This window comes from Lissotriton helveticus, chromosome 6, assembly GCF_964261635.1.
Source record: "Lissotriton helveticus chromosome 6, aLisHel1.1, whole genome shotgun sequence".
Lineage (NCBI taxonomy): Eukaryota > Metazoa > Chordata > Amphibia > Caudata > Salamandridae > Lissotriton > Lissotriton helveticus.
The window spans coordinates 651,352,983-651,369,574 of NC_136067.1; the positions used below are offsets into that span (position 1 = coordinate 651,352,983).

The 16,592-nt window shown below is 46.5% G+C and overlaps 1 protein-coding gene across 4 annotated transcripts in view; it reads left to right on the plus strand.

Annotated features, from left to right (window-relative positions):
• The window catches only part of TTK (TTK protein kinase), an 894,856-nt gene that overhangs the window by 433,718 nt on the left and 444,546 nt on the right, over positions 1–16,592 (plus strand). For all 4 annotated transcript variants that reach the window (XM_078648117.1, XM_078648119.1, XM_078648116.1 and 1 more), the window contains exons 15-16: positions 5,862–6,019; positions 6,116–6,267. In XM_078648117.1, coding sequence (XP_078504243.1) covers positions 5,862–6,019; positions 6,116–6,267 — 310 coding nt within the window. The remainder of the gene's footprint in view (positions 1–5,861; positions 6,020–6,115; positions 6,268–16,592) is intronic.

Here is a 16,592-nt window from a genome sequence, read left to right on the forward strand (position 1 = left end):
GAAGGAGGTCAAATTTTACACCCGGATCCACAATCGCTTCACTTGCACGCCCGGCTCCTGACTTCTTAGAGTTTAAGGATCTCAAGATATCTGCAGACTGTAGAGAAATTCTGTCTCGAGCCCGTGCTCAGAGTACTATCAGAACGTACCGTTTTAAATGGAGACGATTCTGTTGTTGGTGTGAAGCAAATAATATTCATCCGCTCCAGGATATCCTTCCTTACTTACTATCGCTAGCCAAAGCAGGTCTAGTACTCTCTTCTATCAAAGTACATCTGGCTGCTATATCCAGATTCAGAAAAAGTTCAAACAAGCCATCACTATGCTCTTCCTCATTGATAAAGCAATTTCTCAAAGGATTGTTTCGGGCTTTTCCTCCAATCCGACCTCCACCTCCTGAATGGGATCTCAATATCGTTTTGTCCCAGTTAATGAGGAGGCCCTTCGAACCTATTCACAAAGCTGAACTAAAGTTTTTAACCTGGAAAGTGGCTATTTTACTAGCTCTCACTTCAGCCCGGAGAGTTAGTGAGATTCAAGCTTTCACGATTTCAGAGCCTTTCCTTCATTTCTCTAGGGACTATGTCCCCTGAGAACCAATCCAAAGTTCATTCCTAAAGTACCATCTCAATTTCATATTAACCAGCCGGTAAAGTTAAAGACTTTTTTCCCGGATCCTGTCACACCGGTAGAAAAGGCCCTGCACTCTCTTAATGTGAAACGATGTCTAAAGTTCTATCTTCAAAAAACTAAAGACATAAGAAAATCTAACCAGTTATTTATTGCTTATGGTCAGGTCACGCTGGGACAAGCTGTGACGAAAGCAACGATAGCCAGATGGTTATCCTCAGTAATACAATTCTGTCACGAAAAAGCTTACAGACCTTTAGTCAGAAAGGTTAAAGCACATTCCACCAGGATGATGTCGGCGTCGACAGCCTTATTTGCTGGGGTCATGCTGGAGGACATTTGCCGAGCTGCTACATGGAAGAGTGTCCATACATTTACAAAGCATTACTGCTTGCAGTCGGCATCACAGGATGATACAGCAGCGGGACAAGCGGTGCTGCAGCATCTTCTTCATTAAGGTTAGACTTTTAAAAGGTCTCTCACATTCTATTCATGACATAAGAGTATGCATGATATATTGTAATGTTTTGCTTGTCAAATGCTGTCTTTAATATGAACTATGTTATCTGAATATAATTATTTTCTTTCAGAAGGTTTCTGCATATATGTATATTTACATTTTTAGTGCTCTATAACCTTCCGGTTGAGTGGGGGATATTTAGAATTACGCTTTGTCTCCCACCTTCCGCAAACGACAGATATGGTTTTACTGCTTGCTATTCTGATTCAAAAGGGGGTGGTGATGGACAGAGTATCTGAATGAAGCAGAACACTCCTACCCAGTCAAAAGATCAGGGCTTGATCCATCACCGTTTTTTAGCTCACTGCACCATCCCAGTTCAGAACCTGGCTACATGCAAATTAGTCTGACCCTGGCCCAGTGCATCATGGGAACAGGGCAGACCAAACTACCAAGCCAATTCTTTACTGGAAAGGAAACAAGCTTCCGGGGACCGGTTTCTGGCATTACAGCCGTCTTCGGCCCGGCTTGCTTGAATCCTGATGGTGCAGTGAGCAAGGCACTCACATCTGAGCATACCCTTCCACACTTGTAGTGGCCAAAACGATTCAAAAGAGGGTGGTGATGGACAGAGTATCTGAATGAAGCAGAACACTCCTACCCAGTCAAAAGATCAGGGCATGATCCATCACCGTTTTTTAGCTCACTGCACCATCCCAGTTCAGAACCTGGCTTAATGCAAATTAGTCTGACCCTGGCCCAGTGCATCATGGGAACAGGGCAGACCAAACTACCATGCCAATTCATTACTGGAAAGGAAACAAGCTTCCGGGGACCGGTTTCTGGCATTACAGCCGTCTTCGGCCCGGCTTGCTTGAATCCTGATGGTGCAGTGAGCAAGGGACTCACATCTGAGCATACCCTTCCACACTTGTGGTGGCCAAAACGATTCAAAAGGGGGTGGTGATGGACAGAGTATCTGAATGAAGCAGAACACTCCTACCCAGTCAAAAGATCAGGGCTTGATCCATCACGTTTTTTTTAGCTCACTGCACCATCCCAGTTCAGAACCTGGCTACATGCAAATTAGTCTGACCCTGGCCCAGTGCATCATGGGAACAGGGCAGACCAAACTACCAAGCCAAGCTGCTCAGACTTCTGACCCTTAAGACTGTCTTTTTTGTGGCCATCACATTGGTGAGTGAACTGCAGCTTTCTCAGTTTGATGACCATACTCCTCTTTTTAACCAGACGGACTTGTTCTAAGAACGCATACCTCTTTCCTACCCAATGGTGTACATTCAAAAAACACGGGTTAGGCTGCAAAAACCCGTGTTTTTTTAATGTACACCATTTTGGAATAAAGAAAATCACAACCAAGAAAACCTACGTCTGTGATTATTAGAACTGTAACTTAAGAATTGTGTTGTGCACCTTTGCTCTTATGTATGGATTACCTTAGTTCTTTGATGAACTAGCACTGTGACAGTGGGTGTCAGTCAGTGTGCACACACATTGCCCATACAAACTATTTGGGGCAATTCACAATTACGAGTGATTTGGATTAGGTGCTGTATGCTAGGAAGGTTCCACTGTCTACCTCTCTTTATTGAAAATGCTACTTTTGTTCTTTGAAACTTTTTCCTTACTTGGAGAGCATCCAACCTTAGAGTCCTCCTCTATAAGCTGCTTTGTGGAATTAAAAACAGATATGAGAAAAATAGGGAAGACCTTTTGGGTTATATTTGTATTTATATTTTCCGTCGTAGTTTGCGAGCAAAACGATGATGCGGCAACTGTAGCTAAAGGTTCGGAGTTGAAAAGCTGCTGTAAGGAAGAAGAGAGAGATTTATCAAAAATGTCTTTCATTTTAATTTTGGTGTTTCTACTAGAGAAAGGTTCACCAGCCTGAGTGCCAAGGTCTCGACCTTTAACATGTGTAAAAGAGTCGATTTGGGTAGAATAAAACTGGTCAGAGTCGACCTTCAAATGAAGGGAAATGGAAGATCCTTTCTCTAGGTTAGGTACACCAAGGGGAAATGCACAGGCTTTTCCTGACAATAGATTATGTTCAGAGGCAATATGCTTTGTCAGGGCTAAAACGGAGTCCAAAATAACATCAGAATTATTTACTGATTTCTCCATTAGGGCTAAGATGGAAACCAACACTCTTTCTAAACAAAGCAATGATTCTGACATCGGTCTTTGTGGTTCTAGATTATGAATTGAAGGGAGAAAATCCCGGGAGAGATCAGGAGTAATTGAACCCCTTGAGCCTAATAAGCTTGTTCCGCTAGGTGTACTACTGAACAGTTGCAGTTTCACAGGCTGATCCTTAGAGGACGGTAGAGTGGTGGGAGTAAAAACCTTAGATGATTCTTGGTTATGAACATAGAACCTTTTTAATGGCTGTTCTAGATTTATATCAGGTAAAGTGAAATCTTCCATTATATATTCTCCCACTTTTAATCCTGGCTGTGCAACTCCTTCCAGGTCAGAGACCCCGTTCACAAAAGGGTGGATAGTTAGATTTGCCAGTAGAGTGTCAGCCACCCCAGATTCTGAACATTGAAGATCGGGATGCCGTGATCCCCTGAATGTAGACGGCGAAATGGAGGGTACTACTGGTGAGGATACTACTGGGAATGGATTTCCAGGACTTACATCTACTTGAACAGCATATTCTTTTTGGGGAAACTCCGACATTCCTGCAGATTTAAAACTTATTTCTTTTTTAGGAAAAAAGGAAGGGATGGTATTAAGGCACTTCAGAGAGTGTATTTGCAGTGAGTTGTTCCTTAAGGGGTTAGCTCTGGTTTTTGTGCAAGCTCTTGTATATACTAATCTACCAGAGCGTAATTTTTTAGCACTCATAGCTTTATTCGGGAATAACTCCCAAAACTTGATGCGCCAGAGCGCCGATGTACTGGTGCGCCGCTTATGCTACACCGTGCACCAGGCACTATTTTAGCGCTACTTAATTAGCGACCCCCAACTGGATGGCCAGAATGAACAAAGTCTAGAGAGCCTTTAGAAAATATTTGAAGTGTTTGCGATTCAACAGTACAAACACGAGGAACAACAGACCAGATGCCTACACGCACGGTGGGACCCTGTATCCTCTACTGCTCTAGAGACATGCTGCGCTTAAACCAAACATGTGCACCCAACATACGAAAAACTTGGGACACAGGGCAGAAAATAGGTTTAGGCTTTCTCCCACAGATCCAGGAATCCAGGAAGCACCCCTCCGCTTAATTCTGCTCTGCAACGCTCGGATTACACGACTGATGCCTGAGCAGGCTCCTCCTTGTCACAGCGGGGAAAATCACTTGACAAGGCAGGAGGGGAATCCAATGTACCTCTGTGGTGAAATACACAACTACAAGTCCCAGAATTACCCGGGACAAAAATCAAGATAGTGCAAGGAAAGGAGCTGCGACGTCCGCGGGGGCCACAGGTCGCAAGTCTCTGGCCGCTTCACTTCACAAAACAATGCCAGACACAGCCGCTGGAGGCCCAACAGCAATGTCACTTTGTTCGTGCGCACCGTTATAATCTTGCACTCAATGCCGCACCCGGGATAGTTCCTCCACACGCCGGTCCCTAATCTGAGGGTCGTCGGTCTCCGTGCGCTCTCTGTCTGCTGACCGCCGTGAATCCCGGGCACACCACTTCTTAGGCAGAGTTGACAGCCGGGGAGCTAACAGCTGGAAGTCACGGGGCGTGAGACAGCACCTTCGGCGTCCTTCAGCATCATCCCTCGCAGCCTCAATCCCTCACAGTCGGTGGACAGCACGAAAACCGGGCACAGACTTCAGCGTCAACTGCTTGCACAGAGTTCAATCAGCACCCTTTGTATCTTTGTTTATAATTAAGACAATGGTCGCGAAAAGTTCTCCAAATACCTTCCAGCATCACCTCCTTGAGCGCCTTGCAATGGGGCACGAGGCTACAGTAATACAGCTATATAGATTCAGCGCACGTCACTGCCAGCTCCACCTACCTGTGCTCGGAGGTATTGCTAAAGATTTCCGGGTCCAGTCTGATGCCTGGAAAGTATTTTAAGGTAAGGAATCTATGGTTGTAAACTCTGACAGCCTTCATGCTCAGAGTATTCCACTGGCCAGTCAGTCAAAGTGATGGAGGTCTCGCTAGTGCCAATATTTCTTTTTTAGGTCTTGCAGAATTAGAAAATAGTTTTTGTACTTTCATGTAGTTCTTAGCTTTATATGCATCACACAAACTATGTACCATCAAAAGTGAATCTGCCACAATTAAATGATCTGAACTGATGTTACATTGATTGTGCAGACTACATCCCCTATGAAAACTCTCACCTTTTGTACTACCGGACTCAGACATTCAAGCTAATATTTCCTTGTTTAACATTCCGAGATGTAGATACATAAGATTCAACAATCTAATGTGGTGATTTTTTTTTTTTTTTTTTTAATGAAGACCTTACGCAAGGGCGTACAAACACCCTGGCAGTGAAAGGGTTACGTTGTCTCCAGGTCTCAACCCAGATGACCAGTAGTGGAGTTACATTCTGGAGAGTTTCAGGGTTGTCTGAATCATCCTCACCCCCCACGATTGGTGCTTTAAAAATCATAAATGCATTACCAACTTGCTTTGTTTTTGAAAATATGCTTTTATAAGGCTAAAGGAAGCAAAGAGCCTTCAGGTGATTATAAAGAGCCACGTTTGTGTACAGAATTCATATCCATTCTAGTATGCATCCTATAACACTGATGTTTTTGCGTCTCAGGTTTTTCAGGTGATGGATGAAAAGAAGCGTCTATATGCTGTGAAGTACGTGAATCTGGAAGAAGCAGACCTGCTGACAATTGAAAGCTATAAGAATGAGATAGACTACTTGATTAAACTACAGTCACATAGTGATAAAATTATTAGACTATATGACTAGTGAGTACATCCCTTTGCCATTTGCTCTTTTTTCCAAACATTTCGAGTTCCGGATATTTTTGTATTGATTTTTTTTTTTCAATTATACCTTTCTAGTGAAATCACAGACTATCACATCCGCATGGTAATGGAGTGTGGAAATATTGATCTGAACAGTTGGTTAAGGAAAAAAAAGACAATTAGCCCATGGGAGCGCAAGAGCTACTGGAAAAATATGTTGGAAGCAGTTCACGCAATTCATCAACATGGTATGAAAATAACCAAATGAACTGTATGTATAAAAAAAAATGCATGACCTGATAATACTTACTTCTTGATGACATTACTTTTAAAAGGCAAAGATACTATTGTGATTATCTGAAAGAGACACGTTAGTGATCGATTCCTTACCTTAGAATATCCCCAGGCACGGATAGTTTTGCTTAGCAGTACCCCTGCACATCAGTGTGTGGCGTCCTGCGGCTCCGTGTCCATCACTGGTGTCGTAAGCACCGAGATGACGTCACGGAGACTACTTAGGCGCCACCCATGCGCGCTGACATCAGTTCTTTCTTTTTCCGCGCCAGCAAGCGCAGATCCGGATTGAGCAAGTACCGTAGTCACTTTTCGACTTTTGTCTCCCATCTTTTTTCTCCTAGTGCACGTAGGGATGCCTGGTTTTGTCCTGTGGGGCCTGCCTCCTTAGTATGTTGGTGGCGGACCCCCACAATGTTTACCTCTACTGCCTGGAGACTGATTACGACTCCCTGGACTGTCGAGCCATGGCCCCGAATGCGAATGTACACCGGGGCAGGGCTGCGAGACTCACTGTGCGCATAGATGAGTACCCTCTAGCGGCTGGAGGGCCGCACCGCAGTGGCCCCAGGTGGTGTAGCGCATATGCCAGAGCAACAGTGACTGCGGATGAGCGACTAGCTCTCCCGTGACCGCACAGTAGTAACACTACAATAGCAATGTAACAGGCACCAAAAATACCACATGAACACTCAATAAAAGACAAATTAAGGCCAATAGGCCAGAAACACTTAACTCTGCTGGAGCAGTGAAGGAAGAGGAGGTGGCAACATCGACCGGGGACTATCAAGGGGCCCTGGCCTCCTCTTATTTGACAGTGCATATTGTTGAAATGCTGACTTCTCCCCCTCAAGCTTATGGAAAATTAAGTCATTTTTTGTTTTCTTTAAACTGCTTCTGTTAATAAAGTAAAGAAAGTACAGCGTAATCCTTGCCTCTGATCCAGGATCAAATTGTCAGTTCTATACATAATGAGTGTCTATGTGTGACTGCTATCTCAACTACTTTGCAATCCTTCCTATCAATGCACTTTATAGAGAAGTTAGGGGTGACAAAATTTAACATTGGTTTCTGTCAAAAAAATGATTTCTGTTTCATGTAATTCATTGTGTTTTGTTGCTGACTTGCATATGTTAGGCATACATTGTATGTTTGATTTATTATTTTCCATGTTTTTGACGTGGAGAATTGGTATAACGATGAGTTGATTTGGAGTTCTCCTTGATTTTCGGGTTTCACTGTCTGAAATTACTCATGTCTACAGGTATGATGGAGTTCTCTAGTTTAAGGGCTATTGTAGTTGTACTCTTGTATGACTTGATGAGGTTGTCTAATTCTTATTGGTTTACCCTGTTTGCTGGAGCCTCTGTATGCTGGCATGCAGGGTTATGGTTGGCCAGGGGGACTTAAGTGTATTGTTGATGGTGGTTTGGTCTATAGCTTTTTGGGCACTGAGCTCTTGTGTGGAATTATAGTTGATGGGTTTCAGGTTAGTTTTATTGAAGCTAGTGGTTGTCAAGTTCTTTATTTCTATCCCTAGGTGTTTCATTTTTTTTCTTCACTTTTTGCTAGGGTCATTGTAATCTCTTTTGGCAGGGCAATAGGGTGAGGGTTACTATCAGAATTAGGGTAAGGATAGTGTAGATGTGGCATGCGGTATTGTTATGTTTCATATAGGTACCCTAATATATGCCCGGGTAACATCATACCCTTTCACCTACATTACCTCTCCTACCCTACGCTACACAGTAACAAGCTTTTTAAGATTGATGGCTAATAATAATAATAGTAATAATAATAATACAGTCATTTATTGAGCGCGAACAGCTACCTCCAAGCTGGTGTCCCAGTTCTAGAGCGACAGGTGATGCACGGGAGACAGGCAAGAATCAAGACTCATCAAATTAAGCCAGGTTATAAAGCCAGGTTTTAACTCTGCCTTCCTAAATTGTGTTTCAGAAGATATCTCGTGCAAGGAGTCATGGAAAGGAATTCAACAGTTTGGACCCCCCAAACATAAAAGATCTGCAACCCAGCGGGTTTTCTTGACTTGAGGAGTGCAAAGTAGTTTCTGGGAGCTGGAACTCCGAGCACGCGACTGCGTGTAGACACCCAGCCTCTGTTTCAGATATAAAGGGCACGATCCGTGAAATGCCCGAAATGCAAGGGTTAAGGCCTTACATTTTGATTCTCTTGACTACCGGAAGCCAATGTAGTTCTCTAATATGTGGAGAGATGTGTTACCGAAAAGGAACATGTTTGATTAATCTCGCAGCCGCATTTTGGACCATTTGGAGTTTCTTTACTATTTAGGCCGGTAACCTGACATAAAGGCTGTTTGCGTAGTCCAAGCAGGCAGTTAATTTTCAAAGAGCCAGGTTTTCAATAATTTCCTAAACACAATTACATTGGGGATATTTTTTTGATTTAAAGATTTGAATCTAATGTCTTTAAATCTTAGATTTAAAGGTAGCACATAGGTATTGTTTACCTAGAAGAGTATATGTCTTGTGGCCTTGAAGTTCATTGTCTTCAGATACGCTTATGTATGTTTTTGACTTATTGGAAAGGAATAAACAGATTTGAACCATAAATTGGTTTCAGATTTCCTTCCTGAGTGTGTCTCATTTATTGAGTAAGTGTACAACAGATGCTTAAAACTGCCCTCTGATAAGGCTAAGCTGTTCAACCACACCACCACAAATAGACTACTTGGGATTATTTATTTAAGCCCTGTAAGCAATAGGGTAGTCTCTACTTTTTGCCTGGTGGGCTCTACATTGAAACTACCACATAAGAAGCCAGCTTCCTAGAGTATCATTAGTGGTGATTGTAGGTCCCATTGGGGTACCATGTGTCTTGAAAGGTGCAGGTCCCGGTGTTGTGCTGGACCATTATTTGCAGTAGGGTCAATTTGAATTGATCTTGTTGGTTGGTGCCTATTGCTCCGTTTGTGTACGTTTTGCCAGAAATCTTTTGTTGTCTTGCGTGAGTGATTTAGGTTGGGATTCAGGTTAAGCTTGTATGGTGTGAACGGGTAAAGCGTTCCAAGTGGAGATTGGTAGGTTGCTTTCTTTTCGGAGGCGATGTCCCTTTGTTGTTTGAGTGGATCCTTGGCTCTGTTTGTCGTATATGGATTGGAGTGATGGGAGTGTGATTATATGAATGTGAGTGTGTGTTGTAGAGAGGATGAGTGCTACAATTGGAGCTGGTGGAAGTGATGTGAGTAAGGGGTCAGATAGTTTGGGTTAGAGTAGTTTCTTGTGGGTGGTGCAGGTGTTTTGTGCTGTTCGTTACATTGTTTGGTATATTGATAATCAATTGGGTATGTTGGGTCGGTTTAGTAATTCTGTTCATCTGAGTCGGCACTATGTTGTGTGATCAAACTAATATAGTTTCCTAAGGTGGGGGGTGCCCTGACTGGAAAGCTGGTTTCCTATGGGTGCTTTAACCGTGTAGTATAAGTTATGTGTTTTTATCAAACAGCGACTTCTAGCTGCAGATTCCTTACCTTAGAATTATTTCCTAGCCTCAGACTGAATCTGGAAAATGTTCATGAGCAGTACCCATGCGCCAGTAGGTCGCCTGCACCGGATGTGACATGTGTGGCGCCTATTCAGGTGCCACCTCAGCATGCTGACGTCAGTTCTTTTCTTTCCGCATCAGTACATGTACATGTATTTATATAGCGCAAATCACCGACACGGTATCTAAGCGCTTGCTTAGGGAACCCGTCCTGGTATTCCCCTGTGAGATACCCCGGCAGGGTATCCACAAGGTGAAAGCCAGGCATCCCGCCGCGAGGGGCCGTAGTGGAGATTAAGCAAGCTATTGCCCAGAGTCGCAGCGTGTGACCCCGTGAGTCGAGTAGGCACCGGAGCGAGAATTATCGAGTCCGTGGAATTTTAGAGCCCGAGACCCGCCGAGGCGGGGAATCGAACCCTGGTCCACGGCCGAGCTCAGCTTCCGGGTCCGCCGCCTCTAACCACTGAGCCACACTTCTCCACATAAGCCACACTTCTCCGCATCAGTCAGTGCAGATCCAGAGAGATCTTCTCCATCCTCAATTTCTGACTAACTTTTTTTTTGACGTGAGATACCCCGGCAGGGTATCCACAAGGTGAAAGCCAGGCATCCCGCCGCGAGGGGCCGTAGTGGAGATTAAGCAAGCTATTGCCCAGAGTCGCAGCGTGTGACCCCGTGAGTCGAGTAGGCACCGGAGCGAGAATTATCGAGTCCGTGGAATTTTAGAGCCCGAGACCCGCCGAGGCGGGGAATCGAACCCTGGTCCACGGCCGAGCTCAGCTTCCGGGTCCGCCGCCTCTAACCACTGAGCCACACTTCTCCACATAAGCCACACTTCTCCGCATCAGTCAGTGCAGATCCAGAGAGATCTTCTCCATCCTCAATTTCTGACTAACTTTTTTTTTGACGTTTTGTCGAGTGTTTATTTTTTTCCCCATCTAATGTACCAGGGATGTCCTCCTGGAAGTATCATCGTAGGAAGGCTTGAACTTCCTCTTATCCAACAGCCAACGAGACAAGGGAGTGTCTGCATTTGAAGCATGGCTCTGCGGTTGAGCCAGCACCTGGGTAATTTCCGGGCTTCCCTGAGGTTCCGGGAGCTGGTGAGACCACTGCTCAGCTTCGAGTTTTACATGGCCATGCGACTCGTATTTGAGCGGCCCATTCTCACAGCACACCTTTAGGCCCCTCTGGTTTGGGAGGGCCCCTGCTGGATGAAAACCTTTGACACCTGCACCAGTTGGGCCCTTGAGAATCCACAGATGGATCTGGGCCGGCACCAGTCGTGCCACCTCGACCTTCCCCAACGCATATGCCGGCGCTTCTGGTGTCATGCCAATTCTGATGCCCGACTGACACAGAGCCAGATCGGCGGCACCTGACCTAGACTGTGGCGCCAACTGGTGCCTTGCCTTCTATGCAAGAGCCTGGGCCCTATTCCTATCGGCTAGGACTCTTTTAGGATTGGGAGGGGTCACTGGACCCTGAAGAATACCAGACCTTTGACCCAAACATGGACTGGTGTGAGGAATTGGAGGAAGTCAGTGAACTTTTCAGTTCTCCAGATACTGGCGTTCTTTGCTCTACCGTTGCTACGGAGGAGGAATTGTGCCCTTTGCTATGGTGGTGAGGAGGACAGCCGAGGTACTGGACCCTAACCTGCTCTACATGGCAGTCAAGACTAATGTCTTGACGGAAGTGATTCACCCGGGAGTATCTCCTTCAGAACTGCTTCTCTCCTATAATTAAGTCCTTACTGATGTCCTGCTTGGGACCTGGCCCAAGCCAAGCTCCTGTGAACTGGGCCAATTCCCAGCTGCCACTGTCCCACTCCAGGGGACCCCAACTTCCTCGCACAACACCGTACTGAAGAGCTTGGTGGTCGAAACCTCCATCTCCCATGGTGCTTTCTCTTCTGCACCCCCTGATAGGGAATCCAAGAGGCTGAACACCGTAGGGAAAATGTTTTCTTCCACCAGCCTGACACTACGGTCAGTAAGCAATTCTTGGGTTTTGGGCCGCCTCTCCCACTCTCTGTGGGACATGGTTGTACAAGTGCTGCCGATGGTCCGGGAGGAGGCCCAGCCCGTCCTCTACCAGGCTCTTGCTGACGGGAGAGATGCAGCCAAGTTCACCATACGTTATGGACCGGATACCACCGACTTACTGGATAATGTGGTTTCATCGACAGAGGCCTGCGGCACCACACCTGGTTGAGGATGACTGTTTTTTCTGGGGATGTCCATGCATCGCATATGGACATGCTTTTTGATGGCTCCCGTCTCTTTGGAGATGAGGTGGCTTTAGCTCTAGAGCGCTTTAAGGACAGCAGGGCTTTGGCCAGGTCCTCCGGCCTTTCCATGTCCCTTTGTCACCCCCAATTCCCTTTCGCTCCATTTGTGGACACGGAAGGGGCATCCAGCTACGTCTGTACCTGCCCAGCCACAGCGGTGCACAGGGCTCACAGCCTCTGCATGACCAAGGATACGCTACCCACAGAAAACCTGGGTCGGTCAGCCAGCAGTCGAGCCAAATCCCCTCCTCCCCCCCCCCCCCCCGCCCCCCCCCCCCCTCCCCCAGCAGCTGCAGCTGCAGCCTCCAAGCCCTGTAGTCTTCCCTCTTATCGTCATGGGCACCCAGTGGGCAGCAGGATCCACCATCACCTGCACCACTGGCAGTGTATCACATTAGACCATGAGTTTTTGTAAATTGTCCAGAGGCGCTACTCCCTGCATTTTGAGACTGTCCCTTCACCCTGCTTGCGACACACTGATGGAGGACCATCTTTCTCTGCTCTGACAGGAAGTGACGCTCTCTTGGCCAAGGGAGCTATAGAAATGGTGCCAACACCAAAAGTAGGTCGTGGCTGCTATTCCCGCTACTTTCTGGTGCCCAAGAAGGCCGGAGGCCTTCGCCCTATTCTACACCTGCGCTCTTTCAGTTTCGTCCTCTAGAATGAGAAGTTGCAAATTCTTACGCTCACTCAGGTCTCGTCTGCCCTGGAACTGGGAGACTGGATGGGAGCGTTGGAATTGTAGGACTTATATTTCCACATTCCAGTCATGCCTGCCCACAGGCATCACAATGGTCACAAGCACTTTCAGTTCACTGTGTTCCCTTTTGGCCTTACCAGCCCCCCTCGGGTGTTCGCCAAGGTGATGGCGGAGGTTGCAGCTCATTTGCAGAGCTTAGGGGTGGCAGTCTTTCCCTATCTTAACAATTGCCTCTTGATAGCAGCTCGCACCAGGCTGTCGTGTCCCACCTCCTCACTAGCTGATTCCTGGCAGCCGATCGATGGGACTACGATCCATCAGTCGTTCGTCTTAAATTATCAAAACGACACAGACTTCAGGCCATTGCGCCCGAACAATCGAGGCGAGTCACCCCGACCTGTACTACAGGACTGTCGTGCAGTCCACTCCATACCTCCGTCTTGAGAAAGACCCGCTGCGACCACAGGCGCATTAGGGTCGAAACGTCGACGCTCTTCAAAGGCCCAGTACTTCTAGGATTCTGAATAACTAAAGAAATAACAAGAATCTCTAGATATAAATTGTCTGGCCACCAAAGAACACTTGTATATGTATATATTGATTGTATCGAATTTATCTTTCACTGTATAAACTTCTTCACCACTTGATCACTATTCACCAATGTCACGCATTTGCAACTTAAATTCATCTTGACAGTCTATGTACGCAATGTATGAAAAATCCATTTGAATGAATTTAATTCAGATAAAATACACAGTACAACCAATTGATCTCAGGTCCTCATCTCCTTCATTGTAAGGTCCTAGAATTGTGTTTGTTAGAGGGCATGCTCAGTTTGCATTAACAGCATTTTAAATTACTTGTGCGCTACCCGACGCAACCATTCTTTGTTTAGCCATTAATTACCCAGGTTCTGAGGGACACAGGGTCACCCCTTTTCTTTAATAACCACCTCCAGACTGCGGCAGACCTCCTGCATTCACTGGGGTTCACTATCAACGTGGCTAAGTTACATCTGACTCCCTCACAGACGCTCCTTTTCATCTGAACCATTGTGGACAAGGTGCAGTTGTGGGACTATCCTCCTAAATGGCGATTCCAGGATATTCAGGCTATGATACTAATGTTTCAGCCTGTGTTGTGGGTTTTGGTGAGACTTATTTAGAGGTTTTTGGGCTTCATGGCCTCCTGCCTCCTGCTTGTGACACATGTTTGCTGGCATATTTTGGGTCTGTAGTAGGACCTGAAGTTCCAGTGGGCTCCGCATCAGTAAAATCTCCGACATGCTCCAGATCTCGGAGGAAACTGTGTAAGATCTGTAGTGGTGGTTAAGTAACCGCAATTGGGTAAGCAGCAGACCACCCTCCCTTCCCTAACCAGATCTGACAGTGGTAACTGCGTCATTCCTGGGATGGGGTGGCCACCTGGGAGAGAGATCAGAGGCCTCTGATCTCCAGGGGAATCCGGACTCCTCATCAATCTTATGAAGTTCAGTGCCATCTGGCTGGCCTTAAAAGCCTTTCTACCCTCCATCAAGGGAAGGGTAGTGCAGGTGTTCACGGATTACATCACTGCCGTGTTGTACGGCAACAAGCTGGGCTTAGTGGGGTCATGGGCCCTTTGCCAAGAGGCTGTGTCTCTAAACATGGCGGAAACAGCAGGGCATTTCTCTGGTGGATCAACACCTGGAGGGTTCGCTGAATGCCCGGGCAGACAAACTCAGTCAAAGATACCTAGCAGATAACAAGTGGCATCTCCATCCGGAGTTGGTGCAGGGTCTCTTTCAGCAGTGGGAAGAGCCATGGTTAGGCGTCGTCATACGGGTCAGCCTACGTCATCGACGTTGTACTCTCCGAGATGCCGTCGATGGAGCTACTTAGACGCGCCCACGCGCGCTGACGTCAGTTCTTTCTTTTTCCGTGCCAGCAAGCGCAGATCCGAAGAGAGCGGTATCCCCAGTCCTTTTGTGACTGAGTTTTTTGTGACTTTCACTCCAGGTGCATAGGGATGTCCGGTTTTCAGTCTTCCATGGCCTGTCCCCGCACTATGTCGGTGACTGACCCGCACCGCGAGTGTCTCTACTCCCTGGGGCGCGACCCCGACTCCGAGTCGTGCCCCCGCTGCCGGGCCATGGCTCCGAAAATGTCACGAAAGTGGCTAGAGGCCCGGGAGTCGGCTCTGCGCCGTTCCAGGTCCCTGTCCCGTGGAAGGTCGAGTGACCAGCTGCAGAGCCATCACCACCATTCGAAGTCTTTGCACTCTGAGTCAGATCAGGCAAGGCACAAGAAGTCGAAGAAGCGCCGCCACTCTTTGCCTTCCCCTAGCCGGTCGTGCGACACGGCTGACGGTGCGAGTGGCGCCGCCTGTCGGGAACAGCAATCTGTGCTCCTTCACTGCTCCTAAAATAGTTGCTTTCAGAAGAAAACAGCTTTGTTACCCTTGGTGCAGACTCCGTCATTTCCCTCTCTTGAGATTGCGCTAAAAGAAGATTTGTGCTCCTTTCCTTCCCCTTTCCGTGTTGACCTCTGATCACGGAGTGAGATCAAAGGTTAGCGGTCTAGTGTTCTGCAATTTTTTTCAAGTTCGTGCGTGTGTTCCTTAAACACAATGCACTTCAACTGAATTTTTCTGTGAGGAGGAGGTGTCCAATTAATCCTCTCACAGCAGTTTTGAGTTGTCCTTCAGGGACTTTTATTTAAGTTTGTATATTTAGCTGCCTGACATTCTGGAGAAGAGCAGATTTATTTGGCAGCTTTCCAAGTCTTTGGAGGCTCTTATCTCATGAGCTTCTTCAAGGTTATTTCTGTGGTGTGTCCGAGTCCGTTGCTTGTACCTGCTATTGGTGAGTTATCTGTTATTAAATACTCGCCTTGCTAGTGGGAAGAGCACGCAGGAGTGTAGCTGAATCTTAAGACTTAATAAAGACTGTCAGCGCTTCATAAGAATTTATTCCACAAATTTCAGTCACGTGAATAGTTGAATTAGTGACTGGCATACACTTTTGCAGAGCAGTCTTCCAAGAGAATTATAACGTCTGCAGTGCAGGAAGGGTTAAGGAATTTCAAGGCAGAGACTGTTTATGATAATATAATGTATGTATGTAGAAATATATCCAACGTAGAGGGTTGCCCCCAAACGGAAGAGCCACAATGCAGGTAGGTTTACTTCAGTTTTATTCAGGAAGCTGCAGTCCAGTAGTAAGAATACCTTGCATCAAACAATGAATACAGAATGAAATGTTCTGGACGATGCGTTTAGTGTGTCCTCACACTTCTTCACAGGCACATATCTTTATAAAGCACAACACAGTCCGAGCACTTATCTTCACAGCTTGATACCTGCCCATGTGGGCGTGGCTAGTAGCAAAGCCTCCTGGTATCTGTAGTGCAAGACCGATGTTCTTTATCAATTAACGCTGCTAAATCCCAAGTGGGTGTGCAAAAAGTGTTCTTTCCAAACTGGGCTGCATAATTGATACTTCCAACAACAGCCGACTGCCGATCGTCAAGTGACACAGCTGTCTCCCGCTCGCAACAAGCGCAGCTTCTTCCACGGCCGGGCCGACCGTAAAACATTCAACGTAGAGGGTTGCCCCCAAACGGAAGAGCCACAATGCAGGTAGGTTTACTTCAGTTTTATTCAGGAAGCTGCACTCCAGTAGTAAGAATACCTTGCATCAAACAATGAATACAGCATGAAATGTTCTTGCCGACGCGTTTCGTGTGTCCTCACACTTCTTCACAGGCACATTTCTTTATAAA